The 21,491-nt window shown below is 45.8% G+C and overlaps 3 protein-coding genes across 6 annotated transcripts in view; 1 reads left to right on the top strand and 2 right to left on the bottom strand.

Moving 5' to 3' along the window:
- Positions 1–914, bottom strand: part of GALNS (galactosamine (N-acetyl)-6-sulfatase) — a 52,313-nt gene extending 51,399 nt beyond the window's left edge. For 3 of the 4 annotated variants that reach the window (XR_006100611.1, XM_042438782.1, XM_042438784.1), the window contains exon 1: positions 779–914. Coding sequence is in view for 2 of the 4 variants with exons in the window: in XM_042438782.1 (XP_042294716.1) it covers positions 779–904 (126 nt within the window). In the remaining 2 variants the exon portion in view is untranslated. Of the gene's footprint in view, positions 1–676 lie in introns of all 4 variants that reach the window. The other variant, XM_042438783.1, reaches the window with a different exon arrangement.
- Positions 915–959: 45 nt separating this feature from the next.
- On the top strand, positions 960–4,696 carry TRAPPC2L (trafficking protein particle complex subunit 2L). The gene is made up of 5 exons (XM_042438787.1): positions 960–1,091; positions 1,827–1,999; positions 3,564–3,651; positions 3,745–3,824; positions 4,538–4,696. The coding sequence occupies exons 1-5, from the start codon at positions 1,059–1,061 to the stop codon at positions 4,581–4,583; spliced, it is 420 nt and encodes a 139-aa protein (XP_042294721.1). The 5' UTR covers positions 960–1,058; the 3' UTR covers positions 4,584–4,696.
- Positions 4,697–5,791: 1,095 nt separating this feature from the next.
- On the bottom strand, positions 5,792–16,065 carry PABPN1L (PABPN1 like, cytoplasmic). Its single transcript, XM_042437792.1, has 8 exons — positions 16,046–16,065; positions 14,659–14,830; positions 13,831–13,936; positions 12,675–12,742; positions 11,649–11,755; positions 10,479–10,566; positions 9,287–9,432; positions 5,792–7,059 (listed from the first exon to the last, which is right to left on the bottom strand). Exons 1-8 carry the CDS (start codon positions 16,063–16,065, stop codon positions 7,020–7,022), a joined length of 747 nt encoding a protein of 248 aa, XP_042293726.1. The 3' UTR covers positions 5,792–7,019.
- Between the last annotated feature and the right edge of the window lie 5,426 nt (positions 16,066–21,491).

Raw genomic sequence — 21,491 nt, 5'->3', positions numbered from 1 at the left:
AAGAGGTTGGTCTTTTTCTCTAAGTCTTTCTAAGGCTTCTTTTTTAATTATTATTATTATTATTATTAACCTTTATTTATGAAGCGCTGTAAATTTACACAGCGCTGTACATGCAATCTTTTTAGTTAGACGGTTCCCTGCCCTCAGGCTTACAATCTAAAAAAGACATGATACAGAAGGAGAAGGGAGTGGTGACGAGAAAGGGTAAGAGGTCCAGCAGTTCCTCTCAACCTCCGAGGCCTGGACCAAGGCAGATGGACTGGAGGGAGGGCAAGGCTTCATAATGGATGGTTAATCATTATCCAGGGAAAATACATACTCACAAGTAGGATAATACATATACAGTACATAGCAATACAGGAAATGGATCAATAAACAGCCAACAACAGAAGATCAGATAGTAAGCGACAATTATTTACATATTTATGTATGTTTATGTGTGTGTGTGTTTATGTATATGTATGTGTTTACATATATGTGTGTATGTTTATGTGTGTATTTATATATATGTATGTGTGGTGTTTATATATACCCAGACTGTTGGGGGCAAATTAGCTTACTTGCTAATTAGCTTACTTGCTGTTCACCGCTATGATCTTTGGAATAGCGGTATATAAATAAAACAAATTATTAAATTATTATTATTATTATATATATATATATATAAAATACACACGAAAAGAGAGAAGGCGAGACCCGGAAATGTGGGGAAACTGGTTCCTTTTTTGGACTACAGCCCCCATCGTCCCCAGCAAGCCCTTCCGCCCTCCTTCCTCACATCGTCCATGAGCAGCAAGATGAAGCTGGGGCTCCCGCTTGAGGCTCCATTGGCAGTTGCCGCCCTCAGGCTTGAAAGGGCGACTAGGCCGCAGCAGAGGCCCAGCAGGAGCCTCCCCGTCGCCATGGCAACCGCGGCCCCCTCCTCCGAGTCCCGCCGCCGGAGACCCTTCAGAAAAGAACGGCGGCGGCGGGTCACGTGAGCAGCGCAGGGCAGCAGAGGCGCGCTGATTGGCTCCCGCCTCGTCACGTGGGCGGAAGTAAGGGCAAAGGAAGCCAAGATGGCGGTCTGCATCGCCGTGATCGCCAAGGAGGTAAGAGAAGGCGAGGATGGCCGCATCCCCGCTGGAGGAGGGTCACCCGCTTCAGCTGGTTGTCTGGCTCAAGGCTATGGCATTCTGGGAGCTGGGTCTGTTGTGGGGACCCCCAGAGCTGAAGGATGGAGGCAGAGGGCTTGAAAGGGGGCCAAGCTGCGTTGAATCCGCAGCGTAGATGCACAGCTTCCCCAGAACTAAGAGGCCCCTGAATGAAGGCGGGAAGAGCGCCGGCTCCGGTTCGACTTTAGACTCAGAGAGAGAGAGAGAGAGGAGAGCATGCAGAGAGATGCTGGGGCACCTTTGGCTCTCACTGAAGGAAGAAGCTTCCCTGGGCTTCAAAGGCATCTGAGGAAGGAGACTGAAGCCTAGCGAAGCTCCTCATGCTGCCAGCTTCTTTCTTTCACTGGGTCTCAAAGGTGCCCCAAGATCTCTCTGATTCTACTGACTAACACAGCTGTATCTTTGAATTCTACCTCTGTGGCTATATAGATATATATATGGCCCCTGGCTGGAGGCTCCAGATCTCTTGTGGGGCTGCAAATGCCAGCATTGCTCCCCAGTGGCTGCTGGGAATTGCAGTGGGGTGCTGTCCGGAGGGCCCTGTGGTTCCCAGCCCATTGGGGGGCTTCTGAATTAAAGCTGGTCAGGACAGGCCCCGCTTAGGCCAGCCTTGGAGGAGGGGGAGTTCATGCTTGTGGCGTCGGCCGCTGGATCTTCTCCTTGTTTCCCCAGAACTATCCGCTGTACATCAAGAGCGTCCCGACGGAGAACGAGCTGAAGTTCCACTACACGGTGCACACCTCCCTCGACGTGGTGGACGAGAAGATTTCGGCCATGGGCAAGGCCCTGGTGGACCAGAGGGAGCTCTACCTGGGGCTCTTGTACCCCACCGAGGACTACAAGGTGTATCTTCAAAGAGGGTGGAGAGGATTTCTTATTACAGCCCGCCTTCCCTTACGCGGGGATCCGGTCCTTTGCGTACTTTTCCCACGTAAAGGAAAAAACACGGATCCTCAAGCCCCATTCAAATGAATGGGGCTCGTGCCCACGGATGCGCGATGGCAGGGTGCACGCCGCACACCATTGTTTCCTTCTGGCGCACGCCTCCCTCACTTCCAGCATATGCTGGAATCCACATAAAACGTGCCTGTATATAATGCAGACACACTGTACTTATCAATCATTTTTATTTCTTTATAGTATTTATACCCCGCTCTTCAGCCAAAAGGCTGTCAGAGCGGCTTACGTTGTTTTAAATGAGACATTTCCCTGCCCTCAGGCTTACAATCTAAAAAGAGAATACACAAAAGAAGAAGGGAATGGAAGTGGGGAGGAGGACAGTCCAGCAAAGCTTCTCTCCCCCTGAGGCCTGGACCGAGGCAGAAGGACTGAGGGAGGGCCGTCTTCTTCTCAGGCAAGGCCCAATGGAGTTGGGCTGCCCATCTCTCCCTCTCCCTAAGATTATTCCTTAGCATCACTCCTTGCTGCCCTGGCAGACTACTCCAGACAAATGTTGTTGTTACGGATCGAGTCTCCTTTATCTGGAATCCCAGAATGGTCCAAAGTCCAAACTTTGTCTTAATGGGTGGCGGAGATACTGGCACCTTTGCTTTTATGGTCCAGTGTACACAAACTTTGTTTCATGCAGAAAACAATTGAAAACATTGTATATAAAATTACCTGCAGGTTATGAGTATAAGATGTATATAGATGTATATAAATGAATTTCGTGTTTAGACTTAGGTTCCACCCCAAGATGTTATGTGATGTACTGGTTTCCCTCTTCACAGTCAGCAGGTCTGGACTCATTGTTGGCCCTTCTTATACACGGGTTTTTTATTCACGGTTTGAAAAGGTTCCAAAAAAGGATAAATTTCAACTATTTCTTATAAGGGACATCATTTTGCTATGTCATATTTCATGGGACTTGAGCATACGCAGGTTTTGTTATACACGGGGGATCTTGGAACCAAACCCCAGCGGATAACAAGGGTCCACTGTATATGCAGATATTCCAAGATCCTAAAGAAATCCCAAATACTTCTGGTCCCAAGTAATTTGGATAAAGGAGACTCAGTCTCTATCTGGGATTCCACTCCTAAAGAGGCGAGGATCAACCTGCATTAGAGTGGAATTGGCAGATTTGTCTGTGGCCAGTACCAGGACTCAGAGTAAATATGTCATTTCCGTGAAGGAAAGACAGAGGTTGAATCCTCTCGCATCTAGAAGAAAACAGATCTGAAATACTGGAAAGATGATGGCAGTTAAGTACAACCAGGGCTAGGAAACATGGAGTTCTCCAGATGATTTTGGACTGCAGTTCTTAGCAGTCCCAGATTGATGGGAAATTTAGTCTTGCCACATCTGGAGGACCACAGGTTTTCTAGCCATTGGGTAGACAGTGCTCAGCTAAATGGTTGCGCTTGCTTCCTATGTTCCCACCACACTTTTCCTTGACTGAACAAGCAGATACGGCTACGTGACCAATTCCAAGGTGAAGTTTGTGATGGTGGTGGATTCTTCCAACACAGCGCTAAGAGACAACGAAATCCGAAGCGTAAGTCCAGGACAACCCCTCTCTGGGTGGGCCTCTGCTCATTCTGATTCCCCAGTTCCTATGGCATTCAAATGAGACTGTTTCTCTTTCCAGATGTTCAGGAAGCTGCATAATTCTTACACAGACGTCATGTGCAACCCCTTTTATAACCCCGGGGACCAGATCCAATCCAGGTGAGTCCACAGTGGGAGAAGGTGGGTGGCCTCTGGAGAGAGGGGACATATCTCATGTGCTGCCCAAATATTGGGGTTCTTTCCACTACATGCATCTGGGGAAGTAGACTAAGTCTATGAAAGCTCATGCTGCCAACTTCTTTATTTCTGTTAGTCTCAAAGGTGCGACAAGATCTCTCCATACCGATTCTACAGACTAACATGGCTATATCTTTTAATTTCTCTTGATGTGTTTGCTTGGTTCCTTCTGCATTATCCTCGCTGTGGCAAGTCGAGTCTGTCCTGATCCCTGGGATTTTTTTAATAGTATTTGATGTGGTTTTTTAAAGGATAACTGGTATTCTCTGCTTTTAAAGAGAATGTTGTTTTATGGCTGTTTAGTTTTAAGCTTTAAACTGTTAGATCAAGTGCCTTAAAACCCCATAAGCTGCATTCACTCAAAAGGTGGAGCTGATGCAAACGCTAGTTATCACAAAAAGCCATCTAATACTAATAGGAGTTTACTGGCACCTCTTAACATTTTATGATGAGTAAAGTCCCACCTACTTTTGCCTCTGGAGAGAGTGCTGTTTTTATAGTTCTCAGCTTTTCCAAGCTATGACATAAGAGTGGGACGTATTCTCTCATAATGTTAACTAGGTGGTTTCTTTGGACTGGTTTTTTGCTCCCACACATTTGCTGCTTCCCTCACCCTGTCTCTGCATCTCTCTTAGGGCCTTTGACAACATGGTGACTTCCATGATGGTTCAGGTTTGCTGAAGCTTCCATCTAGAACACTGCACATCGCTGTACATATTTATTATGTCCTGTATATAATATGTGTTGTTGCTGTCTCAAGTCATGCTGTGTAAAATAAATCCTCTTCACAGTCAGCTGGTCTGGACTCATTGCTTACCAAGGTAGAGAAAGGGAAGTTGGTGCTATAATGAGGCATTTTCCACACAAAATGGTTATGTGCCTTCAAATTGACTCTTGACTATCCTATCCGAGTGTTTTCTTGGCCAGGTTTGCCATTGCCTTCCTCTGAGGCTGAGAGAATGTGACTTGCCCAAGCTCACCCAGTGGGTTTCCCTGGATGAGCAGAGACTTGAACTCTGGTCTCCAGAGTCGTAGTCCAGCACGCAAACCCCTACCCAAACTGGCCCAGCCATCTAAGACAGCCCCAAGATTTTAGGGCCAGTCTCATTGCAAATTTTCCTAAAGACATGCCTCACCTGGAATCAAGTGTCCAGTTTTGGGCACCACAGTTCAAGAGGGATTGTGACAAGTTGGAGCAGGTGTAGGGAAGGGCGACCAAAATAGTGGAAGGTCTGGAAACCATCCTATGGGAAGCAGCTTAGGTATATTTAGCCTGGAGAAGAGACGGTTAAGGGGTGAGAGCCCTGCTTAAACATTTAAAGGGATTTCCTGTTGAGGATGGAGCAAGCTTGTTTTCTGCTGCTCCAGAGAATAGGATCATTAGATGCAAACTACAGGAAAAGAGATTCCACCTAAACATTAGGAAGAACTTCCTCAAGGCAAGAGCTGTTCAACAGCGGAATTTGCTTCCTTGGAGTATGGTGGTCTCTCCTCCTTTGGAGGTTTTGAAACAGAGGCTGGATGGCCATCTGTCACAAGGAGGGCTTTGACTGTCTTTCTGAATGGGACAATTGGGTTGGATTGGATGGCCCTTGGGGTCTCTTCCAACTCTAGGATTCTGTAAGTTTTCATGTTGGACAGATTGCAGGATTAATGATTTAAGCAGCATGCTAGCTTCCCATCTATGAAAAGATGTGGATTAAAAGAAAAAAGGGACAATGGGGTGATAGTCAGAACATGGCACCCCAAAATAGTCTGAATAAATATTCACACCTCCCCCAAATATATAGGGCAGTGCTTACTTTTCTCCATCCTGTTCCGTTATTAAAGGCGCTTGCTACAGAGGCAAATTAGGAGACAGAGCCACAGCCACGGCTTTCGTTGTGGGTTTGGTTTAATTAGTAGAATCATTTATTTTGCTTAAAATATATTTAACATCTTACAAAACAGCTTTATGACAAAACTGCATTTCTGTTCATAGGCATGAAGGCTTTCATACAGAATCCCAATTTTTCACTCTGCTTCCCTTCAACATCTGCCCAGTCATTACTCACCTGGGAAATACTCCGCCACAAACCCCTTGAAAGAGGTGGGAGCCATGTTCTCGCTCATCTCAGTCGGGTCAAGTGCAGGAAACATTTCCCCGGGGAACCATTTTTTAAAAAGAACACTATTACTGAAAACATTACATTTTTTCACTCGCCCAAATCCAAAGGTCACCCTTTTCCATCTGCTAAAAGGTAAGATTGCACACCTCCCATTCTGCAATTATAGAGCTTAAACTGGATGTTTAAGTTAGAGAACAGAGCACACGTTTCTTTTCTATTTTCTCTTTGGCTACTGCAGGAGGACTAGAAGTGAAAGGCAAATTAAGGACAATGTAAGACTGGACTTTGCATGGTGCAATTTATAAAAACAAGGTGATGCTTTTTCCCCCTCCTCTATAAACTCAACCATCTTCACAGGTTTCAAGGTACTATTTTACACCAATAGGAAAGGAAAAAGGTATTTTTACAAGCCAGGTTTCTACAGCTCAATCGTGTTCACATCCCTTTAAGGAGTAGACCCAGCATCGTTCCTGGGAGCCAAGTCCTTATGTGGTTTAAGCACGGTGTATATATAAAAAACCCTATCTGCACACTCCTTGCCTACCTCCTCAAACCCCTTTCAATGGGCAGAATCAAGGAATTATCAGCTGTGCCAAGGAGACCAACCGACGGACTTTCCAGCATGATCCAGGATACCTAATATCGCAAGGTGGGATAGAGAAAGGAAAGGGCAGTCCAGGTATTATGGTGAGGCTTTAGTTTTCTATCCACTGTCTAGATAACTCACGCAGCAGTGCCAAAACACAATCAGAAGGGTCCTTTTTGCGCACCCATATGACAGTCCGCAAGCCTCGGGTGTCGACAAAGGTCTTCTCTGATGCTGACAAAGGTCTTTGTTGTATCTGAGAAGAAGGTAGGAATCCTCTGCAATTTTTTTGTTAGAAGAATGACAACTCAACACAAATAACTCACAAGAGATCAATAGATGAGAACAGTCTTCATTTTGATGGGCTTGCCTGCATTTCCTCCCCAATTCTTTTCCACTGCTTGGGTCCTCTCATTTTACCATCTAGTAGGGCGCATACCAAGGAGATAGTCTTCCGCGGCCCCTAGAGAGGGAAAACACAAACACATCCTCACCTTTGCAATAAGTTTTTAACCACTTGGTTCCTAGAAAACACACTTGTTTGCTTTCAAATACAACCATGCCATAGAAGGTGCATTCCGGATGAATCCATCTATGATGAACCCATCCAACTGCGGCCCTCAAGATAACGTTGGACTGAAAGTCCCATCAGCCCCAGCTTATGGGAGCTACAGTTCAATATCTGGAAGGCCACAGTTATCCACACCTGATTTAAGACTTCTTTCCATCCGATGCTCCACATAAGGAGAGATGCCACATACCAGCTCAGACCCCAGAGAGGTCTAGGAAGGTCTGCCAGATGTCAAACTTATCAGCGCTCTCTTCATCTAAGCCGCTTTCTCCGTCGCTGGAAGGATCAAGATTTTTCCCCCCTGTTGATCAATATCTGGCCCTGACCAGGCTTTCCATCATATATATAATTGATTTCAAGTGCACTTGTCAGGCTGCATTGAGGGCTGCAGAACCGACTGCTTTATGGACAGAAAAGGTTACGTAGGTGCTGCGTTTTGGAAACTTGCCGCATGAAAAGCCACGTCTATGGCAGCATCTTTCAGCCTCAACACTGCTCCAACAGAGCAGGTTTCTAGTCATTTCAATCATGTTTTCTCTCCTTTCACAAGGTTGGGATATCTAAAGGGCAGCAGGATGGGAAAGGCTGGTCTAAACTGGCAAACAGGCAGCTGCTCTCAGGCAAAAGGCAGCTCTCCAGATATTAGTAGACTACACCACCCAGATAACCGATATATGCTTAGCAATGTGAGGGATGCTGGGAGTTGCAGTCTGCTAACATCCAGGGGATTGCATTTTTTAAAAAATGTGTATCTTTTAAGCTATATTTTATTCTTTTATATGCAATTTGTTTTAATATTGTAATAATTTAATTCTGTTTTAATGTAACACTTTTCTATGTTTTTAATTGCACTGTTTCTAGTCTTATAAGCCACTCTGAGTCCCAGTTTTGGGGAAAGGGCGGGATATAAATATAAATATAATAATAATAATAATAATAATAATAATAATAATAATAATAATATTTCATCATCCCCCCTAACTCTAAAACATCTGAATGATTCCTGTCTCAGTTTAATTCTATATGGTTCACGTTTGCATGTTTTTAAAGATGCTTTGAGTTCCAACTTTGGGGAGCGGGGAGTGGGATATTATTATTATCATTATTATCAATATTATCATTAACAGCAGCAACAAGAACTGCAGTGCCCAGGCTAATGCACCTCGCTTGGCACAAAAGGCAGACCTCCCATTTCAGGAAATCTGGGGCAAGGCTGTCAAAGCGGCACATTGATGCTGCAACAGCAACACAGGTGACACATTTGCTCCCAGGGACACTCCAAACCAGCTGCGCCACGGACACCGAGGTGAACGGCTGTCAGGTATGGCATGCTGCTGGGCAGCAAACCACTGCTCACTTCTATCCCTTCTGATACGGGAGGGAAATAAATGAAAGCCCACTGCCAAGGGGTACTGCTCCAGCGCCAGATTCATTGCTTTCATGGAGCTGAACGGACCCTGCTGGCCTCCCAGGTGCCCAAGTGATGTTAAAGCAGAGAGGCAGCTGCAATGGCGAGAGCCCAGGCATTGGTGCCCTTTTAGGCTGGACTCGCTTCCAAGAGTCCCACAGAAAGACAGGACAGGAGAAAGAGATTCTCCTTCAGCTGCAGGGCTTGCTTTGCGGCTGTTTAGTAACTTCTGCAAATCCCCAGATGAACAGGACCCAAAGGGTGGAACTGTCTTGGATGAAAAAGCACCACCTGCACGGTTGGCAGGGTGCAAAGTAGTAGCCAGGAGGCGGCATTGCAAAAACAAGGACAGAAGGTGGACCTCTAACCCAACTGCAGAAGTGGGGCAATGTCTCTTCTCAACCTTTCCTGCTATGGGCTGCACCTCCTGACTGTGCTCCCAAGTATTTTATTCTTTCGTCAGAGTCCTTCCCAAAATGGGGAAGTGAAGGTCACCATTTTGGGAAGGTTTCTGATGAAAACAAGAAGTATCTAGGAGGTTTTTTGTGGTTTTTTTGGGATATACGGCCATGTTCTAGAAGAGTTTATTCTTGACGTTTCGCCAGCATCTGTGGCTGGCATCTTCAGAGAAAATGCCAGCCTCTGGATTTTCCGGCAGAATCCTTCCTTATCTTCTCCCCACCGTATTTCTCCTTCCGTTTGCCTGCTCACCTGTAGACCCTTCCGCGTGGCCTTGCGTGCTGCCCGCTGCAGAAGATGCCACGGCGCGACAAAGCTCCCCGGCCGTGGAAATGAGCCCGGGCGCCGCCACGGTCGGTAGTGCTGATCCCTGGCATGTTGGTCCTTTTGGGCAGAACCTGAAAGAATATAGGAATCCAGCCTTGTATTGAGTCAGACCAGGGGTCCATCTGGAAAAGTGCTGTCCTTTCTGACTGTCAGCTGCAGATTCCAGGAAAGATTCTTTGTTCCATGTAAATCTATGGGGTGACCTTTGGCAAGTCAGACTCTCTCAGCCTCAAAGGATGGCAATGCCAAACCCGCTCTGAAGAAACATACTAAGGCCTCATTCCCACTACCTTTTAAACTGGATCACAAATCGGTTTTGAACCGGTTTAAATGAAATGGTTTGCACTTGAACTGATTTGGAGAGAGCCATGCACTAGACCCATTTAACTTGCGTCTTTTTGACACTGATTTTTCCACGTCTTTTTGGATGAATCGATTCCACGCAAGTGTGAACCACAAGCCGATTGGAATCGATTCAAAGTTCTCCTTTGGCCAGCTGGAACCAAATCATTTTGAACTGATTCATTCATGAATGTGAACCACAAGTGGGTTAATTTACAGGGGGAAAAATGCGATCAGGGCAAATGTAATGGGAACCGTGGTCCGCTGTCGCCCATCGATTTGGACCGCAAACTGATTTATTTCTAAGTGGGAATGAGGCCCAAGAAAACCTCATGATAGGTTTGCCTTAGGGTCGCTATAAGTCGGAAATGACTTGAAGACAGAAAACAACAACGATCTGAAGATGCTGCTAGGGACTGAACTAGAAACCTTTCATAGAGACTTCTTCATTGTGCTCAAAATGGAGGAGATTTTGGAATTCCTCCTGGACAGAAGGTGGAAGTGTAGGACAGGTCCTGGAAAAGGAGGACGTCTGGTCAGCTCACCATCTGAGCCTAGAAACACTCCTCTTTTGAACCACCATTCCCCAAATCTCCCCAGCTCACATGGACTCTGTTGTCACCTGCTGCCTGATACCTTTCGAATGGAAGATATCCAGCAATACAAATGAGACCTTTTGCATGTAATGCAGGCATTCCCAACTCCAAATAGCTAACTTTTCCCTAAGGGAAAGATATCAAGGCTATCCAGTGTGCTTTGCCAAAAAGGCACCCACCTTAATGACGCGGTCCCTGAATATGCTCTCGTCCAGCTCCATGGCTGCCTTTACGGAGCTCTTGCCAGCAAACTCAATGTAGGCATACCTGCAAGAGGAGAAAGAGACCACCAGCCTTCCTTTAAGACCACTGAAAGCTCTTTCGTACTATTTACTGAGTTGTTTAAAGCATTTCACTGCTGTCTCTCAACCCGCCAGAAGTTAAATGGACAAAAAGCATTTAGAGCATTAAACTGAAAATGTTTAAGGTGCATCTGCACTGTAGAAACTATGCAGTTCGACACCACTGAAGCTCCCTCCTGGGATTTGCAGTTTTACAAGAACATTACAAGGTCTTTGACGCTTCGATCTCATAGGAGAGGCGAGATCAATTTTTATTATTATTATTATTATTATTATTATTATTATTATTATTATTATCAAGCCCTCTCTGCCAAAGAGTGCTGGTGACTCACCAAACTACAAATCCCAGGATTCCATAGGATCAAGCCATGTTTTATACAAGCTTTTGAAGCTCAGTCCAATAAGAGATGGCAACTGATCCCTTACATGGATCTGCAATTGGAGAGAAGTATGTAACATCCAAGGATTGATGTCCCTTCTCCCACAATGGGATTCAAGGTGGATATTTGTTAAATATTAATTATTATATTAATGTATTAAAATTCACTTATTCCCAATGAGAGCCAGCATGGCGTAGTGGTTTCAGTGTTGGACTACAGCTCTGGAGACCAGGGTTCAATTCCCAGGTCAGCCATGGAAACCCATTGGGTAACTTTAGGCAAGTCACTCTCTCTCAGCCTCAGGGGAAGGCAATGGCAAACCTGCTCTGAACAAATCTTGCCAAGAAAAAACCCATGATAAGGTTCGCCTTAGAGTCGCCATTGGCTGGAAACTACTTGAAGGCACACAACAACAATCCTATACAATTGGACCAACTAAAATGGCATTGGAACCAGGGATCTGCAATGACTGAGGAACTTCCCCAAATTTCCAGGTAGCAACTCCCAGAATCCCCCAAGTGGGAACTTTACCAAGCCCTGAAGTCCAAACCAGACCTTGCCATGGCTGCAGTTCTGGTATCTCATCTCCATCTTCCTCTCCAGCTGCCCTCCCATCCCGAAACCTGTCATTTCTTCATTAATTCCTAATAAATAGCAGGACACTTGCCCTTTGGGGTGGCCAGAGAACTTATCGCAAAGGATGGTCACCCGGTTGATCTTCCCGCAGCTGTTGAAATGCGACTCCAGTTCTTCTGCGGTTCCTCCATAATCCACCTGCAAAGACCACAGGCTCCATGTACAAGGCAAACTTTGCTTTATGGTACACTTTGCTTTACATTACACTATGCTAAAGACAGCTTGGTGTAGTGGTTTGGGTGATGGACTATGACCCTGGAGACCAGGGTTTGATTCCCAGCTTGGCCATGGAAACCCATTTGGTGATGTTGGGCATGCCATGCTCTCAGCCGATGGCAATGACAAACCCCTAACCAAAAAGTATTGATACCCTGCTCTTCAGCCACAAAGACTCTCAGATAGGTTTGTCTTAGGGTCATCATAAGTTAGAAATGGCTTGAAGGCATACAACAACAACAACAACAACGTGTTTTAAGCTGTTTTAACTTTGTGCTGCTGTCAGAACTGTTTGTTTATTGTTATTATCTTGGAAAAAGTTTTCTGCCAATGGCTTATTTTTTTAAGAATATTTTGCTTTAATTTCTTGGGTCACATGCTGGGAGAAAGAAGAGAGACTGACTACATCTACACTGCAGAATTAATGCAGTTTGACACCGCTTTAACTGCCATGGCTCAGTGCAATGGAATGCTAAGATTTGTAATGTGAGAAGTTTTGCCTTCTCTGTCAGAGCGCTCTGGGGCTGCCACAAACTACAAGGATTCCATTGCATGGCACCATGGCATTTAAAGTGGTGTCAAGCTGTGTTATTATTTCTACAGGGTAGACGCACCCATAGAATCCTAGAGTTGGAAGGGACCCCAATGGACCATCCAGAGGAACCCACTGCTCAATGCAGGATCTCCAGCTGAACTAATCCATCCCCAGCAAGGGAGCTTTCCAGCCTCTTCTTATAAAGCTACAGAGATGGAGACCTTGCTGGGGATGGAGAGGCAAGACCAACTGGGAAAACCCAAGCAGCGTTTCTCAAGAGAGCCCTTTGGCATCCGTCTCGCTTACGTTCCCCACGTAGATGGAGCGCTGGTCAGCTTCCACCTTTTCCTCGGTTGTCCTGGGTAAAGCAAGACCTGCAAAGAGAAAACCATCCTGCATGAGATCTGTAAAAGTCTTTATGGGAATCGCCTACCCAAAATGCTAACAAATATTGTGTTTAATTAAAGAACAAATGGTTATCAAATCCCCCTTAAACCCACTAAGAGGTCTTAGCAGCCTAGACAATCCACACAGGGTTAAGTCTTAGCGCCTTCTAAGCAGCTTTGCAGCATGGGGTTGTGGTTTGAGCATTGGACTAGGACTCTGGAGACCAGGGTTCAATTTCCAGGTCAGCCATGGAAACCCATTGGGTGACCTTGGGCAAGTCACACTCTCTCAGCCCTAGAGAAAGGCAATGCCAAACCTCTGAACAACTCTTACCAAGAAAACCCCATGAGAAGTTGGCCTTAGGGTTGCCATAAGTCAGAAATGACTTGAAGGCACACAGCAACAACAACGATGACAGCCATCAACATTTTATACACCTGGGCGCTGGCGTTGGACAAGAACTTGCATATCTTGAGCTGTTATATAGGTTAGCCCACCTCAAAACAATGACAAATAATCCTAACAGAGTTCCCATTATGGGGGAAACGTAAGATAAAAATGAAATAAGACAGTAAGAAGAACATTCGTGAGCAACACAGCAGATACTGGGAAGTCAAAGGCTTTCATGGCCGGCATCCAGAGTTTTTTGTGGGTTTTTCGGGCTCTGGCCATGTTCTAGAAGAGTTTATTCCTGACGTTTCGCCAGCATCTGTGGCTGGCATCTTCATCTTTTCTCAGAGAATGCCAGCCACAGATGCTGGCAAAATGTCAGGAATAAACTCTTCTAGAACATGGGCACATAGCTTGAAAAAACCACAAAAATCTACAGCAGATACTGTTTTTTCAGTGTTGCACCCAGTAATGGCAACCATTGCTTTCCATGAAAGGCAAGAAAGACTAGGAGTGGATTGCCTTTTTAGAGTCATGTTTCTCAGCTCCGCAGCGGAGGCGCCCTCTCGGCCTTGGCAAGGCATGTCCCAGGGCAGCCTCTATCCCCTGGATGCCACCATCGAAGGTGCTTCATGCAGCTAAACAAGGGTCCCTTCCCAGCCCTGAGCAGCACCCAAAGCCCTACCTGGCTCCGAACTCATGATGAGGCTCTTTGCTTCTGCTTGTAGCTCCTGAAGCCATTCCTCTTCTTTCTCCATCTCACGAACCTTCGCCTTGATGGCCTCCAGCTCCTGCGCATCCCAGAGAGGTACAAAATACCAACACAAGGAAGTGGCTGAGAGTGTCAAACTGGGGCTCCAGGAGGCCAGCGTTCGAATCACTGGCGCAGCCATGGAAATGCATTAGGTGCTACTGAGCAAGGCACACTTTTTCAGCGTCAAGCTGCAGAAATAATGCGGTTTGATACTGTTTTAGTTGTCATGCTTCTCTTCTATGGAATGCTTATTGTTATTTTTAAGCATGTTTTTCATTATGAATTGTTTAATTGTATTTTGGGGGGGTTGGGATATTGGGGTCGGGGACTGTATGTTTTAACATGTAAGCCGCCCCTGTTGTGCTACACAGAGAGGTGAGATATTATTAATAATTAATAATAATAATAATAATAATAATAATAATTATTATTATTATGGAAGGCTGGGATTCGTCGTGGCACCAGAGGACTCCGACACAGAAGGGTAAACGTGTTGCAAAACTACACATCCCAGCACTCCATAGCATTGAGCCATAGGTTGGCAGCCTTGTAAAGTTTTTAGTCACTTCTGAGAAACTGGAAAGTAAAAGAGTTGCTTTTTTAAAACAAATAACGACAAATTTGGGAAAGTACCCTTTGACCGTGTGTGCAATTCTGAGATGCAATTGTGTCGCAAAAGCCCTGCCGCACTCTGCTTAATCTAGATACCGAATATTCCTCCACACTTTCTGCAACCAGGAGCAGTCAGTCTCTACTCACAGGATCCTCCGCTCGCAGAAAGTCCTTTGCATCTCCTTCCAAGGGGCTCAGCTTGGTCTGTTCTTCCAGGTGCTTCTGCCAGGTGGAGATTTCGGTGACATCCCAAGGGGAATCTGCAGCGGCCAAAGACGGAGGGTTGCACCACCAGGATCCGGCTTCTGGAAAGTGGGGACTTGGGGGAAGGAACACAAAAGCCAAGCTTTAGAAGCAAGACTGGAACTGTGAAGTCGAAGGCCTTTGTGGCCGACATCCATAGCTTTTTGTGGGTTTTTCAGGTTAAGTGGCCATGTTCTAGGAGAGTTTGTTCCTGACGTTTGTTCTTCTGAAGATGCCAGCCACCGATGCTGGTGAAACATCAGAAACAAACTCTTCTAGAACATGGCCACGTAGCCCAAAAAAACCACAGAAAACTAAGACTGGAACTCTTTACCCAGTTTATGGGGAACCCCCCCCCTTTTTTTGGACTACAGCTCCCAGAGTTCCTTTCTAACCATGTTGGCTGGGGAATTCTGGGAGCTATAGTCCAAAAGAGTAAGATTCCCAAACTTTGTTCTCTTCCATGATCTGAGAAATCATATCCCTTCTAGTTTGTCCTATGTACCTTCATGTCAAGCCATTTATGGGGACCCTAAAATGAACCCATCCTGGGACTTTCTTGGCAAGATTAGTCCAGAGGGGGCTTTGCCTCTTCCTCCTTCTGAGGCTGAGAGAGTGTGACTTGCCCATGGTCACCCAATGGGTTTCCATGGCCATGCAGGGATTTGGACCCTGATCTCCCATAGTCCATTATTCACACCACAACACTGGCTCTCTGTAATCCCTAGGATGCTCTCAGAGTCGTAGTCCAACCCTCAAACTATAATCTTCTGCATCCCAGAATTGTACACACCATCAACCTTATGTAGTTCCCCAAAGGGAAAGTTCCCCAAATTTGCCATTATTTGGCATGCTGACTCTTAAGATTAATTCCAAGGAGGCTTGGCATGGCTTTCCTCTGAGGCTGAGAGAGTGTGGCATCATGCCCACAAGTCACTCAGTGGGCTTCCATGGCTGTGTAGGGAATTGAACCTTGGTCTCCCAGAGTCCTAGTCCAATGTCCACTCCATGCTAGTTGGCTGTAATCCCTACAATGCTCCTTCAAACCCTGATGGTCTAAAAGTTCCAATTGTTGGACTACCACTCTCTGCATGCCACTCCCAGACAGGATTCTGGGGACTGTAGTCCAACTTCTGCAGGCCTTCCAAAGAGGAGAGCCATGCACCTGCCCCAAACACCATGTAGCTGCTCCATAGGCCACACAACCATGCAGGTGCACTCTGCAGAGATTCAAGTAGAAATACAGCACTACAGGGACACATTGTGTGCAGAACAAACATTCAGGCATTACCTTGCTCCAAGTCCAAACATGGCTGCCAACAAACCCTACACCTGTTTCCTCCCAGGTAAAGAAGGGAAGCCCACGCAGCTTGGAAGGAGCAACTAAGCAGGGAGGTGCCTCAGCTGTGCATTTTGTGTGATTGCATTTGATACATCCAGAGCCAATCGGGTGCCAAGGATGACCCATGGAGGTGGGGTTACCTTGATGGAGGCGGAGCATAGAAACACCTATAACAGGTGGCCCTCAAGGACTGAATGGACTGTAGTTCCCAGTGTTCCTTACCCTTGATGCTGCTGGGTTTTGCAGTTCAGCCACTTCTAGAGAACTGCATGAGAGCCAGTGTGGCGAAGTGGTTTGAGTGTTGGGCTATGACTCTGGAGACCAGGGTTCAAATCCCACCTCTGCCATGAAACCCACTGGGTGACTTTGGGCAAGTCACACTTTCTCAGCCTCATAAGATGGCCATGGCAAACCTCCTCTGAACAAATCTTGCCAAGAAAACCCATGATAGCTTCAGCTTCTAGTCTTCTAAAGTTGGAAATGATCTGAAGGCACACAACAACAACAACAACAACAGAATTGTATAGTTGTCACCCCTGCTACAGAGTGTTTTGAGATTAAGGAAAACTGTTGCTGGTCATAGAAAGCAATATTGAAGTTAAGCAAGTAGTTACAGGAGCATGTTGTCTCTTTGCAGCCATAAGGAGCATAAATGTTGAGCTATGCCATTCCTCTTTCTCTAAATTAGGTCAATAAGTACCTCTGGGTTAAAGCACCTGCATTGCATCCAAATGACCCCCCCCCCCCAAACAGGGCCCAGATCAATCCCTGGAAGCTTCATTTTGGGTGGCAAGGAAAACCTTTGCTTAAAAATCCTGGAAAGAGACTACAGGAGAAGGTAGATGGGGGAAGTTGTGATCTTCCAGATCCTGGATTGCAGTTCCCATCACCCACCAGCTGGGATGAGGATTGATGGGAGCTGTAGTCCTTCAACATATGGAGGGCCACAGGTTTTCTAGATGTGGTGTGCAGACAGTGCTCTGCTCAATGATTGCATTTGCCTCCATTTGCGCTTCCAAGGTGAAGCTTGTGATATCGGTGGATTCTTCCAACATGACGTTTCGAGGCAACAAAATCCGAAATCTCCTTTGCTCATTCTGATTCCCCAGAGCATTTCTAGGAGCTCAAGTGAGAATAGTTCTCTTCCCAGATGTTATGGAAGTGGCATTTAGCAGCATTTTTCTAAGCCAGGGTTAGGCAACCTTTTTGAGCCGGGGGCCGGGTTGCTGTCCCTCAGACAACTGGGGGGGCCGAAGCCAAAAAATAAATAATTAAATATTTTTTAAAAAATTAAATAAATAAATAAACCGGGACAAATGTAGGACAAAGATTTCAAATGGAAGACACTTTTTAAAAAATGGAGGACACGCTAAAAATTTTTGCTGATTTAAAAAAAATGTTAACATAAATTCATGTTTCGGAGGCTTCTATAGACAATTGCCCCCCTTGCCTGCTGCTTGCCCCCTTGCCTGCCACTTGCCCCCCCTTGCCCGCCTCCTCCTGATAGGCCAAAGGCTCCAGCGGCAATCAGCGGCAGGACCGGGCTGGGGCCGGTCCCAAGGCCTTGCCGGGCCGCATCCGGCCCGCGGGCCGCAGGTTGCTTACCCCTGTTCTAAGCTCTTTCTCATGCCTGTGGCCACATCTACCCAACAATGCAGAAGCACATATGGACAAGAAAGCCCCTTTCCTTCTCATGCTCACTGAATCCTTCCTAGGTGCCATAACAAACCCTTCCTGTAGTGATGTTCTTTTTCTGGCTTTCTCCTATCCCCATGGCCTTTTGGGAAAGATTGTGGGTGGCTATGAAAGGAATGGGCATTTCTCATGTGCTGCCCATGTTATAGAGTTCCCAAAATGTATGTGTTCCTGTTGCACCTTCTTGTCTATCCTTTTGCTGCATACGTCTTCCACAGAAGTTGTGTGCAATGCCTTTTTTAATGTTTTCCAAAAGATAAGCAAAGTCTATGCCCAGGATGGGAATCACGGTACCCTGCAGGAGTTGTTGGACTATAAGTCCCAACATTCCTCACCTTGGAGTGTGCAGGTGGAAGCTGTTGAGATTTGCAGTCCAACATCTGGAGAATTGAAGAACTGAAAACTCTGATCTGGCAAACCTTCCAAAGTGTGGCCAAACAACATCAGTTTGTTCAAGATGACATAAATCATTAAAGAAGAAGCACATAACTATCCTCTCCAGCGTATGTTGTTTGATTTTTAATGGGTAAAGCACGCAATATATTTTAACCTTTAAAAAATATCATCACTGTTGCTAGTTTTAAATTGATTTATTTTAAGTTGCCCTGAGATCTTTGGCTATAGGGTGATGAATAAATAAATCTAATTTAATTAAGCCTTGCAAATTGTTGTAATCTGCTTCTCTACTAAGGCCTGATTCCCACTACCTTTTAAACTGGATCGGAAAATGGCTTGAACCAGTTCAAATGACTCTGGTTCCCAATGGAATTGAATCGCTGAAGCAATTTGGAGAGGGGGTCATATGATAAACCCATTTAACCTGAGTCTTTTTGATGTTGATTTTTTCCGCATCTTTTTGGGTAAATTCGTTCTGCGCAATTGTGAACCAGATGTGGATCAGAATCGATTTAAATGTGCCCTTCAACCGGCTGGAGCGGGTCCATTTTGAATCGACTCATTCATGAATGTGAGCCACAAGTGGATTATTTTACAGCGCAAAAAATGCGATTGGGGCAAATGTAGTGGGAACGACGCTCCACTGTTGAATCGATCTATTGATTCGGATCACAAACCGATTTATTTGTAAGTGGGAATGAAGCTTAAGTGAGCTAGGGATTTGTGCATAGCCTTGTTCTCTCGCCTGGAGCTGAGCTCCTCAAAAGTGGAGAATCTGCACCCTTGTCTCCCCACTGGAGATGACCCACAAACCCTGGCTCTGAAACATGGCAAGCCTAGCCAACAGAGTCCTGGGAGAGCAATGCTGGGATTTAGAGTCCAACCGCATTTGGAGGGGTGCCGAATTTGCCTCTCTGCTTAAGTACCAGAAGGAGGAGGAAGCCAAAGAACTGGATCCGGATGGGTGATATTAAATTTTCTTTATTACACGGATACAGAGTTAAGAACAGACGTAACCTGAATCATAATGTTTACATCTTTCACAGGTCAAACATACAGTACATTTAGAGAAAGCAGGAAACAGTGAGGGACAGGGAAAGGGAAAAGGGGGACAGCATGCCAAAAAGAAGAGCTGGGGGGAAAGAAGAAGAAAACCAAAACAACCCTCCTATCACTTTTGTCAATTCTCTGGAATGGCCACAGGGGAAAAACCCACAAACACCGGGGCAAGAGGGGAAGGATGGGGGGTATTTTAAAATTTTCCTTTTTTTTTTTTTGTTTTGCTTAAATTTCTATTATTCTCCTCTCTTTAAATCCTCTTTGCAAACACACACCCATGCACCCAAACACACACTCGCACACACATATGCCGGTTTGTACAAGTAATACCTGTCCTTCCCTCCTCTCCCCCCGCAAACCCTCTCTTCTGTTTCAAGTATTGCACAGTTCTAAGTGTGGGATTTGCCCCTCTCAAATACCCTGAGAGCATGGGGGCCGGGAAGTGCCATGTGTGCCTGGCAACCTTTGGGAGGGGTCTTTTTGGCAGAACCACTCCAGGGATGGGAGGAGACCTGAGGATGTGCCATATATGTATGTGTGACCCCAATCCCAAGACACTGGAGCCAGCAAAGTCAGCCGAGGAAAGAGTATATGTGGTTTCCTTAGAACTGCTTTGACCCACTGATGGGCAAAAAGAAAGCTTGAAAAGAAAAGAGCTCTATGGATGCCAAGGACTGGCAAAAAAGACAATACGTTTTGTGAAGTTGAAGGCTTTCATGGCCAGCATCCATAGCTTTTTGTGGGTTTTTTGGGCTAGGTGGCCATGTTCTAGAAGAGTTTATTTCTGATGTTTCACCAGCATCTGTGGCTGCCATCTTCACTGAAAGATTCATCTTTAGTCTCTGCAGATGCCAGTCACAGATGCTGGCAAAACGTCCAGAATGAACTCTTCTAGAACATGACCACATAGCCTGAAAAACCCACAAAAACCAATACATTTTGTGCTTGACAGCAAACCAAGCCTGAACTCTCTCTCTAGAAGCCAGGCTGATTAAACTGAGGCTATTGTACTTTGGACATCTCAACAGACGACACGACTGAACGGAAAAGAGGATAACGCTTGGCAGAAGGCATTAGGAAAAGAGGGAAGACCACGTTCCAGGTGGATTAAGTCAAACAAGGAAGCCACAGCTGCTGTCCTGAGTTGGCAAGATGGCTGGAGTGATGGAGATTTCCCATCTGGAGAGTTGCCCCAAGTCAAAGCTGACCTGAGGGCAAAGAACAACCACAGACTCTTACACACTGCACAGTTATAGTGCTTTTGATACCACCCAAACTGCCATGGCTCCATCCTATATAGTTTTGAGATTTCTGGCTTTATGCAGTGTTTCAAATTCTCTTTCAAAGGTCCCAGTCAGGAGTTCTAGGAGATGAAGTCCAAACCACTGAAAGCAGCGGTCCCCAACTTTTGGTCCTCCAGATGATTTGGACTTCAACTTCCATAACTCTTGACTGCTGGCCAAATTGGCTGAGGGTTCTTGGAGCTAAAGTCCAAACTAAATGGAGGACCAAAGCTTGGGAGCCAGTGACCTAGAGGACTAAAGTTAGAGAATTGTGGGATTCTAAGCCTTTCCCCAAATTATAAATGCCAGGTTCCATCGGATGCATCCATAGCAGCTAAAGTGGGATCATCATGCTATAGTAGTGCAGTGGGAAAGAGACCTGAGTCCTCCAAGGAAAGGAGATCCAGGGCCAGCCAGGGCCAAGGATGTGTTTTGGAAGGATCTGAGCCAGATTCTGCTCCTGAGCCACTTGTTTTTCCTTTCTTTTGGAGGGTTGAGGGGATTCTAGAACGGTTGGAACTGGCTGGGTTCCCAGAATTTGCCCATCTGCTGAAGCTCAGAAGCGGAGTTTTAAAGCTAGATTGGAATTCTGTTCATTTCTGTGTGAGCCTTTTTCTCTCCCTTTCCCTCTCATTTTGTTTTCAACCCTCCGAGCAAAGGTTCTCCCCCAAGAGACTGAGGGCCACATCTGACACGAATTCCACATCTACTTCTTCGTGTGCGATGGAACATAACATGGGAAAAGCATCCCTTTCCAAGAGAACTGTATGTCACCGTTTGCCCTTCATCCAGATCATTCTCCAAAAGTATCTTTGCACAAAAGAAAATGGCCAACACCACTTACTTTTTTGCATGCCACACTTTTGCACAAATTGAACTATGAGGGTGGGCATCCCAAGCATGACCCTAGGAGGAAATGAATCCATCAGATGCTTGGTCACAATGGCACTCTCTCCTGCCAA

The sequence above is a fragment of the Sceloporus undulatus genome, chromosome 8, assembly GCF_019175285.1.
Source record: "Sceloporus undulatus isolate JIND9_A2432 ecotype Alabama chromosome 8, SceUnd_v1.1, whole genome shotgun sequence".
NCBI lineage: Eukaryota > Metazoa > Chordata > Lepidosauria > Squamata > Phrynosomatidae > Sceloporus > Sceloporus undulatus.
Note: the sequence above shows the minus strand (reverse complement) of the source record. Positions and strands in the feature narration are given on the sequence as shown.